General features: G+C 47.8%; 1 protein-coding gene across 1 annotated transcript; it reads right to left on the bottom strand.

The window, feature by feature from the left end:
- Nucleotides 1-1,488: 1,488 nt before the first annotated feature.
- Nucleotides 1,489-7,121, bottom strand: LOC142291624 (uncharacterized). Its single transcript, XM_075336284.1, has 2 exons — nt 6,826-7,121; nt 1,489-6,630 (listed from the first exon to the last, which is right to left on the bottom strand). The coding sequence occupies exon 2, from the start codon at nt 6,423-6,425 to the stop codon at nt 1,962-1,964; it is 4,464 nt and encodes a 1,487-aa protein (XP_075192399.1). The 5' UTR covers nt 6,426-6,630; nt 6,826-7,121; the 3' UTR covers nt 1,489-1,961.
- Between the last annotated feature and the right edge of the window lie 6,273 nt (nt 7,122-13,394).

Below are 13,394 nucleotides of genomic sequence, written 5' to 3'. Positions count from 1 at the left end.
CCCTCTTATTTTGATACACAGCCAAGATAAGCACATGGCTGGGGGCTGCAGCCTGTATGCTGTATCTGTGCTGAGTATCACAATATGGGGGACCCTACACCATTTTTTTATCTATTTATTTTTACACCAATATAGACACGCACATAGCACCAGTGATGTCAACCAGTCAGATATGTTGTCACACAGGGTGGGGACATGTGTGTCGCCCGGGGACCAGGGGGTACTCAGATCCGGGCCACGGGGTCACTTCTGTGGGTATCACGGTGGTGTGACCCGGTCTGTGATCCCAGGCTCCACGGTAAAAAGGGATGTATGTAAGGGAGATTGTCCGTGACGCCACCCACGGTTGTGGTGATTGTGTGGACACCACCGCTGCTCCTTATGGGGATCCCGGCAGCGGTGACAGGGAGCAGCTGAGTTGGTGATTCTCCCCTCCGTGGGTAGGGGGTTGGTTGTCCCGGGGCCCGGTGATGGGGTAAGCAGGGAGCAGGGCGCAGTGCTGCGGTGCGGTGCCCGAGGGCACGGGCGTACTCACAAGTATTGCACACAGAGTCACTGGTAAACTAGGAATTGCCGGTGTCCGCAGCCTTCGGTACGGGGGTGTTAGTGTCCCACACACGGTGCAGCAGCTCCTGTTCTTTCCCTGCAGCCAAGTGCCTTTCTCTCCACTCTCTTCCTCTTTCTCCTCAGCCGGGAACGGGGAATCCACTCCCCTGCAGTGATCCGGGTCACCCTAGGTACCGACGGGCCACTACCCTGCTCCGGCTACCTTTGGCCCCTTCCTCACTACAGCCTGTCCCGGCCCTTTCGGAGCACGCTTCACTCTCAGCCTGGTAGCTACAACTCCAGACTCCTCTTCTCTCTGTCTCTCCAAACACTCTGCTCCAGCCCCTCCCCTCTGCTCTGCTTTTCTCTTACCCTGGGGGATGTGGTTTGTCCTGCTGCACCGGTGTGAGATCAGATTACCAAGGAGGATTAACTCTTTCTGTGACAACCTGGCTTTGCCAGGGCGTCACACACCCCCTTGGTAAAACACGGCCCGTTCTCGGGCCGTCTGGGCACCAACATTTATTAAAACTGGAAAAAAGGAAAAATAAACACATTACAATCATACATCTTCCCACATCGGGAGGTACGTTTTCTTAACTCTTTAAACTGTTCTGCCACCCCACACCTGCGGAGCAGATGGCCTCCTCCTGAACTTGAGGGCATTCAACAGGGGTGACAGTCCAATAAAACAGTCAACTTTAAACTTATAGGTAGCCGTCTGTTCTGGCACCCTCAATCTGTGCGTTGGAAGACGAGTTGACAGACAGCTTAACTCTTTCCCATCAATGCATTGACTCGGACGCTGGGGGTCCTTTACAACTTTTATTAATGAGATCAGTGTAAAACTACAAGAAATAAATGAAAATACTAAGTACAACATACAACATATCTGAGTTACATAGCATTCCATTTGATACAGGACATGCAGGGTAAATGCACTACATGGCGAATACATATTAGCTAATGACAGGATAATACTTGCAGAACAGACCAACTACATTATAATTTTGATGAGCCCTAACCAGGGGATCATAACTCACCGACTGTGCTATGTAGAGGCAAACATAAGGAGCAGAGATCTGGAGAGATATTCAGCATGCAGAATGTGTGTGTTCATGTAACTGAAATGGCTGCTGAAGAAGGGGCAGAGCCTATGCAAGGTCTGATGGGTAACTACATAAGCCTTGGTAGGACAATTTTCATTGCACAGTAACCAGTGAAACATTAAACTAACTGCAGTAAGACAACATTGTCAACAGATGGCGCTGTTGGATATCACTGGACAAGTGGACAGTATCAATGTCAATTACTAAATGTAATCTTATTACTTGGCATAATAAAATAATTATATGCATTTCTATGAAGGCATGACACTCCCCGTCTGGCATCCGGGGGAATGCCACAAACTTAAACTAGAGCAATAGAATAAGTTCAGATACAGGTCTAAGAAACAGCTTTCCACTTTGCTTGGGAATCTTGATTTCCACTTTCCTGACCTGTCCGTCTTGACTTGGGAAGACCTTGGTTACCAATCCTAGAGGCCACTCGTTCCTTTTAGACTGAGTGTTCTTCACTAGGACGACGTTCCCAGGTTTCATGTTGGGTCTACTATCTTGCCATTTGTCTCTTGTCTGTAATGTAGAGAGATATTGTTTTCTCCACTTAGTCCAGAAAAGGTCTACTAACATTTGAACTCTTTTCCATTGAGATTTGTACAAGTCTTTTGTAGTAAACTCTCCAGAAGTCGGCATACTCACATTAAACTTCTGGGTGAGGAGAGTTGAAGGGGTGAGCAGAGATAGGTCATCAGGGTCATTGGATATGGGAACCAGTGGTCTGGCGTTCATTATAGCTACTACCTCGGCCATGAAGGTTGTTAGAGTCTCATGAGTGAGCTTCGAAGGACCAAGTTGCAGAAAGATGGAATCGAGGATTCTGCGAGCGATGCCGATCATGCGCTCCCACACACCTCCCATATGAGATGAGTGCGGTGGGTTAAAGGTCCACGTACAACCTAGTTCTGAAAGACGTCTTTCTACTTGGTTAATGTCCAGATTTGAGGGAATCTTTAGTTCACCACATGCTCCTACAAAGTTAGATCCTCTGTCAGAGCGTATATGCTTTACATGTCCTCTGAGAGAAATGAATCGTCTGAAGGCATTTATGAAGCTGGATGTGTCCATTGTCTCAATGACTTCTATGTGTACGGCTCTAATACTCAAACATGTGAACAAGACGGCCCAGCGCTTGCTGTTTGCATGTCCTCCCCTAGTCTGACGTGTGACAACTGACCAGGGACCAAACACATCGAGGCCCACGTTAGTAAAAGGAGGTTCGGTACTCAAACGGTCTGCTGGTAGGTCTGCCATTTTTTGGGATTGACAAGAACCACGGAGTTTCCTGCAGATGATACATTTGAAGATGACTCTACTCACAAGTCGCTTAACTCCTGTTATCCAGAAACCCGCTTCCCGTAGGGCTCCTTCAGTTATCAAGCGCCCTTGATGTCTAACCTGTGCGTGATAATGCTCAACCAGCAGGAAAGCAACATGGCCGTGAGGAACAATGATTGGAGTACACTCGTCATTTTCAAGCTTTGCATTTGAAATTCGTCCCCCGACTCTCAGCAGTCCTTGAGTATCCACAAACGGGTCCAGTTTTTTAAGGGGACTATCTTTTGGGACACTTCTGTGGTTCCGGAGGGACTCTAGAGTCTGGGTATAAGCTTCATGCTGTACACAACAGATGATTGCGTGTTTGGCTTGCGTGAGCTCTTCCACTGTGTAAGCTTTATGACAACGATGCCAGCCTTTGCATGGAGCTGGTCTCGATTGTCTGTTTTTAAAGGATCTAATGACATGTATCAGGCAAGTCAAGGCTCTGTAGGCCGATCTCCAGGTAGAGAATCTGAGGAAGCGGCTGGAATCAAGGTGCCTGTTGGTGATCGTTGTGCTAAGTGTGGAAACTTGAGGCTGTAGCTCTACATCTGATTCGGGTTCGAAGAGTTCATGTGTATGTGTCTCGTGAGCAGTGGGTACTGGTTGATACAGAAATGCAGGTCCGACTAGCCAGTTAGTGTCTTTGAGGCGTGGTGCCGATACCGCTCTGGTCGCATGGTCTGCAGGATTTTGGTCGGTTGGTATTTTGAATATTTTGTCCATGAAAGCAAAGAAATGTACCTCCATTTCTGGCTTCTTTGAGAAACTTGGCTTTAAGTAGGTAAGGCGCTTTAGTGCCATCTCTTTGTTGTTAGGAAGACAGGGTCTTTGTGGCTTGAATGGTAGTGGAGCCACCCAGCTGTCGTTTTCATCCTTGTGAAATCCTTGATCCATTATCTCCAGGAAGGTCTCATCTTCAATGGAATGGGCTCGTTTATAATCTTCTTTGGTCTTTTGAAAGACAGCGCACCCTAGATGATCTTTGTCTCCGTCGCACAATTCATCCATGGCGTATCTGTCTTTCCCACCATCTAAGTGTGCTGAATTGGTGAGATTTTCCTTCACTGGGAATTTGTTGGGGCAGGGTAGGAAAAAGGATGGACAGCCACTCTCCAATGTGTTCGTGTAGAGAGATTGGATGTTGTTCGGCTTGGGAACTTTTCCGAGGCAGACGTCCCCTATAACTACCCATCCTAGATCTAGCTTCTGAGCGTAGGGCGAGTTATGAGGACCGTTTATCTGTTTCCTCACCTTGTGAACTCTGATGATGTCTCTCCCCAGCAAAAGGACCAACTTGGCTTGGGAATTAAGTGCAGGAATGAGATGCGCTATGTTTCTCAAATGGGGATGGTGTAGTGCCGCTTCTGGAGTGGGTATCTCTTCTCTATTGTTCGGGATGGCATTGCACTCGATTAATGTAGGAAGGGGTAAGGATGTCTTCCCATCTAGGGATTCGATTTGATAACCTGTTGCCCTCCTGCCAGATTCTTCACTCACTCCTGTACATGTTTTCAGTAAGTAGGAGCAGCTAAGTCCCTTGATTCCAAAGATGTCAAAGAAAGCTGAGCTGGCGAGTGATCTATTACTCTGGTCGTCGAGTATAGCATAGAGTTTAACCGCTTTTTCTCTGTAGCCCATAGGGTAAACTGTAACCAGACAGATCTTTGAGCAGGATTTGTTAGTGAGACCTTCTCCACAAACTTGAGTGCACTGGGGTGACACTTCAGGAGGTGTACTGTCTGTCTCCTCCCCGCCGTGCTCTGTAAGTCGGTCGATGTGCGTGGAATTCTGTGGGGCTGGTTCTGGGTGTAGAGCTGTGCTGTGCTCTTGACTGTTACACTCCGAACAAGTGATACTGGCATTGCAGTCTCTAGCTAAGTGAGATGTGGATGCACAACATCTGTAACATATGTTGTTTTCTCTGAGGAAGATTCTACGGTCTTTAAGAGATTTTCCTCTAAAACTCCTGCACTGTTGCAGTGGGTGAGGCCTTTTGTGTAGGGGGCACTCTTTGTCTGGGTCAATTGTTAGTGACCCTTCAGGTTCTGTTGTACTGTGGGTCTTGCGTGATGAATCTGTAGCAGACACATTAGTTTTGTGTACAGTGATAGGTGAGCCTCGAGGGTTGCGTACTGGAGCAGGCTTACCTGTTCGTGGGTTGATGGGATCTGCGGTGGAAAGGTCAAAGCTGGGATCATTCCTGATCTTGGCTTGCTGGCGCACAAAATCTACGAAGACATGGAATGGAGGAAACGGCACGTTGTGACGTTGTTTGTAATCTGAACCCCGGTTCAACCATTTCTCTTGCAGACTGTAAGGCAACTTATTCACTATGGGTTTAATACCTCTGGCTGCATCTAGGGACGCGAGGCCTGGCAGGTCTCCTTCAAACTTGGCGACTTGGAGTTCTACCAAGAGGTCGCTCAATTCTCTTAGCATGTGAAAGCTCTTATTAGAGATCTTGGGAAAGTCCTCCAACCTTTTGAAGAGGGATTCTTCTATCCTCTCTGAAGAGCCATAGCACTCATCAAGTCTCTCCCATAACAGGCACAAACCTTTGCTCGGGTGGTTGATGCTGATATCCCTGATGCGTTTTGCATGTTCTGCTGATTCGTTTCCTAGCCACTTGACCAAGAGATCGATCTCTTCATTGGCAGAGATGTCCAGGCCGGCCGTGGCGTTTCTGAAGGAAGCTCTCCACGCTCTGTAACTTTCAGGACGGTCGTTAAACTTTAAAAGACCTTTGGTGAGTAACTCACGGCGTGCGAAGAACTTGAGGAAATCTGGTAGCTCTTGATTTCTGAGAGGGTGGTCCTGATACATGTTGCTATGATGAGGTCCCAGTGAGTTATTGTTGCCATCAAATACGTTGTCGCCATGATAGTCACCATCGGGGTCCTCCATTTTGGGACGGTTCGCTGTGTAATAGGAATCTACAAACTTGGGTGCAGGTGACACTGATGGTGTTAGGTGGACGGAATTACCTTCATGCTTAACATGGGATGTTTGTTGAATGAAGGTTGATGGCTGAATGGCAGGATTAAGTCTCTCTCTTGGAGCTGAATGTAGACGGTCGTCTGATGCGGTATGCTTTAGTACGTAGTCTGAAGTGCGTTGTGAGATATCCCGATGACTGAGTTCGGGTCCGAGCCTTATCCTGAAACTTTTACTGTCGCTGCGTGCTGCTTCTTCTAAAGCCTGTACTTCAGCTTCTGCTGCTGCTGCTTCTGTGTCTACAGCAAGTTTTGCAAGGTCGGCTTCTAGACGTGCTTTTTCTGTCTTTAATTTCAACTCTTGTTCAGCAAAGGCAGCTCTCACTTTGGCGGCTTCCGCCTTCGCCCTGGCGGTGGCAATTGCAGCGCTGCTCACAGACTTCCTTGAAGCTGACGAGCTTACATGGGAGCGTGTTACATAAACTTCAGATCCTCTATCTGACATGGTGTCTGTATGCGGCTTGACTGCTCTCTGATAGAAGTCGGCGTCTATGCTTCAACCCCGTTAATAGCAGTCGTTTTACTGTTCTGGCACCCTCAATCTGTGCGTTGGAAGACGAGTTGACAGACAGCTTAACTCTTTCCCATCAATGCATTGACTCGGACGCTGGGGGTCCTTTACAACTTTTATTAATGAGATCAGTGTAAAACTACAAGAAATAAATGAAAATACTAAGTACAACATACAACATATCTGAGTTACATAGCATTCCATTTGATACAGGACATGCAGGGTAAATGCACTACATGGCGAATACATATTAGCTAATGACAGGATAATACTTGCAGAACAGACCAACTACATTATAATTTTGATGAGCCCTAACCAGGGGATCATAACTCACCGACTGTGCTATGTAGAGGCAAACATAAGGAGCAGAGATCTGGAGAGATATTCAGCATGCAGAATGTGTGTGTTCATGTAACTGAAATGGCTGCTGAAGAAGGGGCAGAGCCTATGCAAGGTCTGATGGGTAACTACATAAGCCTTGGTAGGACAATTTTCATTGCACAGTAACCAGTGAAACATTAAACTAACTGCAGTAAGACAACATTGTCAACAGATGGCGCTGTTGGATATCACTGGACAAGTGGACAGTATCAATGTCAATTACTAAATGTAATCTTATTACTTGGCATAATAAAATAATTATATGCATTTCTATGAAGGCATGACACCGTCCATGCTCCGCTACCACTGCCGCTGCCGCCACTCCTAGTACGGGGCACGGGTTCCGTGCTCTGCCTCCTGCTCAGAAGCCAGGCCCACTTGGATGCCCTCGGCGCCGGCTACAACCGGCCTCGCTAACTGCCGAGGGCTCCATCTCTCACTGGCCTGCTCCTCCTCTCTGTAGGTGCACTCCGGCTGCTTCACAGCCGTGACGGGGTACCTGGGAGAGGCTAGCGCCACATCTGGGGCAGACTTCCAATCGGGTGTCACCTCCGTTGCGGCCGGGCGGACTGCCGGAGCCGACGTCATCACCGTGGCGGCTGAGCGGACTGCCGGAGCCGGGTAAGATGTCATCGGGGTTGCGGCTACTGCTTGTCCAGGAACGGAATTAGGCAAAGTCCTGGCGTCCCTGCCTTTACAGTCCTGGTCACATGAACTGCAGTTCCTTCCTCCTGCTCCCCCTTGGTACTCGGGAGCAGTCCTTCTAGCAACTTTTAGTTTTCCTTTCGCTTCCGGTCCTCCGGAGCTTCACGTCCGCCCGCGTTCTCAGGGGGCGGAGCCTCTTTTTTGCGCCCGCCGCTCGGAGAAGAAGGCGCCAAGCTGTTGTTTTTGGCGCCTAAAATGGCGGCTAAAATGGCGGACTTCGGGATTTTTCCTCAGCGGGACGCCGCTGACGGATGGGGCAAGGCGCACTTCCACCGGTAAGTGGATGGGTTCGAGCCTGTTCGTGACGCCAAATGTGTCGCCCGGGGACCAGGGGGTACTCAGATCCGGGCCACGGGGTCACTTCTGTGGGTATCACGGTGGCGTGACCCAGTCTGTGATCCCAGGTTCCACGGTAAAAAGGGATGTATGTAAGGGAGATTGTCCATGACGCCACCCACGGTTGTGGTGATTTTGTGGACACCACCGCTGCTCCTTATGGGGATCCCGGGAGCGGTGACAGGGAGCAGCTGAGTTGGTGATTCTCCCCTCCGTGGGTAGGGGGTTGGTTGTCCCGGGGCCCGGTGATGGGGTAAGCAGGGAGCAGGGCGCAGTGCTGCGGTGCGGTGCCCGAGGGCACGGGCGTACTCACAAGTATTTCACACAGAGTCACTGGTAAACTAGGAATTGCCGGTGTCCGCAGCCTTCGGTACGGGGGTGTTAGTGTCCCACACACGGTGCAGCAGCTCCTGTTCTTTCCCTGCAGCCAAGTGCCTTTCTCTCCACTCTCTTCCTCTTTCTCCTCAGCCGGGAACAGGGAATCCACTCCCCTGCAGTGATCCGGGTCACCCTAGGTACCGACGGGCCACTACCCTGCTCCGGCTACCTCTGGCCCCTTCCTCACTACAGCCTGTCCCGGCCCTTTCGGAGCACGCTTCAGTCTCAGCCTGGGAGCTACAACTCCAGACTCCTCTTCTCTCTGTCTCTCCAAACACTCTGCTCCAGCCCCTCCCCTCTGCTCTGCTTTTCTCTTACCCTGGGGGATGTGGTTTGTCCTGCTGCACCGGTGTGAGATCAGATTACCAAGGAGGATTAACTCTTTCTGTGACAACCTGGCTTTGCCAGGGCATCACACATGGTCTGACTGCAACCAATCACAGATGCCAGGACTGCTGGAGGGCAGGTGAAGCAGTGCATATACATGAAGAATAATGAGCAGCCCTGGATATAGTGTTTCCACCATGCTGTAGACTGATAAATATAACGCTCCTGCTCTAATCCCCATATCCCTTCTACCACTATTTTAAAGCACATGACTTGCGTCCATATAGACTTATATAGTGATTAGCATCCGGACAGATATCCAGGATCAATCCCGGGCCTGAGCTGGAGGTATTTTTACAATCCAATTGGACCCGCCGATCCCAGGTATCTACGGGTTTTCCCATCACTAATTATAACATATTAAATAACTACATATCTCAGTTCTCAGGGCACCTTATTTACAATGACACAAGACATAATATATACTACATAATGCGATCGGGGTCTTCAAGGAAAGGAATGCGACAACAACCAGTCCACCTCCTTACAGCTGCCTTTTACCATATGTTATGATAGCTGCAAGGCATTAGGAGGAATTCCATGCACTGGTGTTAATGTCAGCCTTTAGTGACTAATGCAATCTACTGGAACATGTAACATACAATGCACATTTTTTTGCAATTCACGTGAATCAAATTGCAAGTTGTTAAAATTTGCGAATTTCATACAATTTGAATAATTTTAATTCGTACTAAATATAAAGGTTTACGTTTTAAAAAGAAAAAAAATGAATACTTAGGGGAGGAGCAGAAATAAACTGAAAGTAAAAACTGGCCATATCGGTTCTCAGAACGCTATATTAATATCTGCAAAAATAACCAGTGTCTCAAAATGCAGTAGTGAGAAATATTGTTTTCGAGATCACTCATTCAAAGCCATGAAATGCTGAAGTCATTTTCACAGTATATCTGTTAAGAGTCATGATTTTATTCCCACTGCGTTATCTACATTCTTAATTAGCCACTGTCAGCTATTAAGTGCAGTAGTTGGCATCTCATGTGAATTAAGTTGAAATATTGTTATAAAGAGCAAAATCTCAAGTTTTAGACTGAACTTTTCTGTTGCCTATCATGAAATTCAGTGTCAAATAATGGTAATTTAGAGCCTGGGGCAAAGTGAAAAAAGCAGAGTTATTTTTATGGGAAGCTTGTAGAGCTGTCCGCTCACTGACAGATAGTGCCATAAATACATTGCCTCCCTCATTCCCAGTGTCCCTTGAGATGCTATGCACAGCTTATTGCTGTAATGCTCTAAGCTGCTTTTCCTGGTCTTTACACAGAAATAAATGGAGGATTCCCAAGACCAGTATAACCTTTTCACAGTAGCAAAGGTTTGCATTTACTACCTATATATCTATATATGTTCTACACTGTACTAAAAATAAAATATAAGAAAAAAAATGGCAGCCATTTAAAGGGAATCTGTCAGCTCAGAAATACTGTGCAATCTATGAGCAGCGTGTTATTGAGCAGGAGAAGCTGAGTAGTTTGATATATAGGTTTGTAGGAAAAGATTCAGTATAAGGCTGCCGTCACAGATCCGTGGCACACATTCCTACACTGTCCATTGAATATTTGTTTTAAGCAGACAGCAAACAGACCAATAGAGTTTAAAGGAGTTGTCCACTACTAGAACAACCCCTTCTCCACGTTTTCCCCAATTAAAATAAGTCTATACTCAGCTCTCATGCCAGCGCTGTTCTAGTGGTGCCGGCTCTCGTGTTCCCAGGGCTCACATGAAGTTGTGAAATTACGCGAATCCCGAGTTCAATCACTTCTCTCTCTCCGCCTTTGGACACAGGGATAATCAAAAGGAAGTGGGCGCCAGCAGCAACTCTCATTTACTGTTGATTAACTAATTTGTCCGAAGGCGGGGAGAGAGAAGCTGGCCGTGATTGGACGCGGGGCCTGTGTGACATCATAACCTCATTTGAACCCAGGAAGGCGAGTCTCGGCACCACTGGAACAGTGTAGGCAAGCAAGGTAACTATAGGCTTTTTTATTTTAATTGGGGGAAACATGAGGAATGAGGAGTTGTCCTAGTAGTGGACAGCCCCTTGAATTGACTCATACACACATCCGTTGAGAAATTAATCCAAGTGTCCGAGCAATGAGACTCAGCGGATGTCCTATTGTCATCCATTTTTTGGGTCAGACTTGTCCCTTAAAATTAGTGTTCCATAGAAGTTTCATCTGTTTTTAATTAATACATTGTTGATAGTCAATAGATATGTGACGCCCTGGACTAGCTAGGTAGTCACAGGTAGGCCCTTACACAAACACCTTCCCCTAATAAGGTACCAGCAGCCAACCTTAAAACCCTGAGTCACCCCTCTCAGGACTTGACATTCACACCCCGGGTGCGGAGCCAGGCGGTTGGTCAAGCTCACCGAGGAGTTCGGAGAGCCTGAGGTGGGAAAATCAGAGTTCAGGGACAGGAGTGGAGGAGAGTGGTAGCACAGTGAGACGTCTGTCAGGGATCTGGGTCGGAGCCCAGATACCCTGTGGCCAGGAAGCAGACAGTGGTGGCCGCCTGCAGGAGCTAGGATTACAGCCAGTGGTACCATAAGGGACCGGGACTGAGTAGTGGCCCGCTGGTACCGAACCGGGGAACCGATTGGAAACTGGAGCACCAGGAGGGGTACTCAGACCCAGTACGAGGCCCAGAAACCACTGGACCGAGTCGAATTCACTGATTGGGGTCTGGACTTTAGGTCCTTTCCCACCCAAGACCCGACTGAAGACAACAGCCCAACCAGAGGGACAGAACGCTACCACCCAGTCATCGAGATCCCATGGGCCAGCATCTGCGGGCACACGGGCTCTGCCGGCACACACAAAGCTGGGGAGCCGACTACCGTTGCTTAGGCATAGGAGTCACCATTCTACTAAGTGAGGTGCAGGAGAAAGGCGGAAACCACCAACCTCAAAAAGGGGAAAAGCACAGCCGGCTGCGGGCACCGTCCACCATCTTGTTTGGTTTACCAGAGACTCCAGTGTGTCTGTAATAGTGAGTACAACACTGCCCTTGGGCCACGCATCACACCGACACGCCAGCACGCATCCATCTCCCCCACCTCAGCAGCACCCTCGGGCCCCCGGGACCATCACCCCCTACCCACGGAGGAGTCAACAACACCAAGCTGTGCAACACCGTCCCCGGGAGCCTAGTCAATGGCATAGGTGGTGTCCATCCATTCACCACAACCCGTGGGTGGCGTCCCAAACTTAACCCCCAAAAACAACCTCAGCCCCGGCCGTGGACCTCCCCACCGAACACCACCCCTCACGTAGCACCAGCATCCCTTCAGAGCGATGTGACCCCCTGGGTCCGGGAAGAGCTCGAGCCACCCACCAACGAGTCCGGATCCGAGCGGCTCAGCAGCCGGCCAAGCCCCGGGGCGGTACAGATACATAAAATTTCAGACAGTTCACCTGGAAGATTATAGACAATTTTTAAAGTGGCAGGTTAACTTTAAAAGTATTTTGAATACCATTTTTAATTCAGCAGACTTCATCATATTTAGCTGAGAAATTAGATTCATATCAAGTAAATTCAAGGCACTATGAATATGCAATAAAAAAATGCTGGTTATTATGCTATGAGGTCTCCCAACGCCAAAGCATAATCACCGGATAGGCATAGAAGGGGAGAAAAAACTGTAAAATATCATACTCACTTCACCTCTCTCTGCCTCTGCAGCTTCCCACTGGTCCTCCGCTTGCTCCCTCAGTTTCTGGAGAAGGGTGATGAGAAAACCGGAAACTGAGCCTTAGAGAGTAGGCAAGGATAGACAAGGCTCTATCCTTGCCTATTGGACATTTAGATTTAACCCATAAATGGGTTAAATGTACAATATTTATTGACATTTAAACCTATTCTGGCATATATATATCTAGGATTTGGTCAAATGAAATCCCATTGTGACGATTATTTACTTCTTAGGGCAAACCGTGAGCTGGGAAGTCAAGGAGTCCAAGGTCAAGCCAGTAGAGTACGTCAAAGACAGAGGGATAAGACAAAACAGATAGCCAGAGGTCAAGTCCACGGTCAGATAACAGGTCAGAGTGCATCAAAGACAAAAGGGGCAATCCAAGAGAGTAGTCAAAATGCAATACCTAGATCAGCAAATGATCAGAACAGCAGACAAGAGGTACATTCTTTCACCAACACTTTGTCAGGGGTGGTTGGTGAGAGCATGGAGGAAACATTTAAGTTACATAGTTACATAGGTTGAAAAAAGACCTAAGTCCATCTAGTTCAACCTTCCTCCACCATTTCTACATTTTGTCCCTAAGTAACTTATAACCAACAATGTTGTGTGTACTGAGGAAATCATACATCCCTTTTTTAAAAGCTGTTATAGTGTCTGCCATCTTGGAGTAGGGCATTCCACAATCTGACTGCTCTAACTATAAAGAACCCTTTCCTATTTAGCTGCCGGAATCGCTTTTCTTCCACTCGCAGTGAGTGCCCCCTGGTCCTTAGTATTGTCTTTAGAAGAAATAAGTCATGTGCCAGTCCTTTATATTGACCACACATGTATTTATACATATAAATGAGATCTCCTCTGAGACGTCTTTTTTTTCTAAGCTAAACATATCTAAATTTTTCAACCTCTCATATGTGAGGCCTTCCATTCCTTGTAGTAAGTCTAGTTAGCCGCCTTTGAACTGTATGTCCTTCTTGCACATAACCAATCAGAATAGTATATTA

The sequence above is a fragment of the Anomaloglossus baeobatrachus genome, chromosome 2 (assembly GCF_048569485.1).
Source record: "Anomaloglossus baeobatrachus isolate aAnoBae1 chromosome 2, aAnoBae1.hap1, whole genome shotgun sequence".
NCBI lineage: Eukaryota > Metazoa > Chordata > Amphibia > Anura > Aromobatidae > Anomaloglossus > Anomaloglossus baeobatrachus.
This window is presented reverse-complemented; position numbering and strand designations above follow the sequence as displayed.

Coding starts and splice junctions, on each gene's coding strand:
- LOC142291624 (XM_075336284.1), bottom strand. CDS start 6,425: ATGTCAGATAGAGGATCTGAAGTTTATGTAACACGCTCCCATGTAAGC.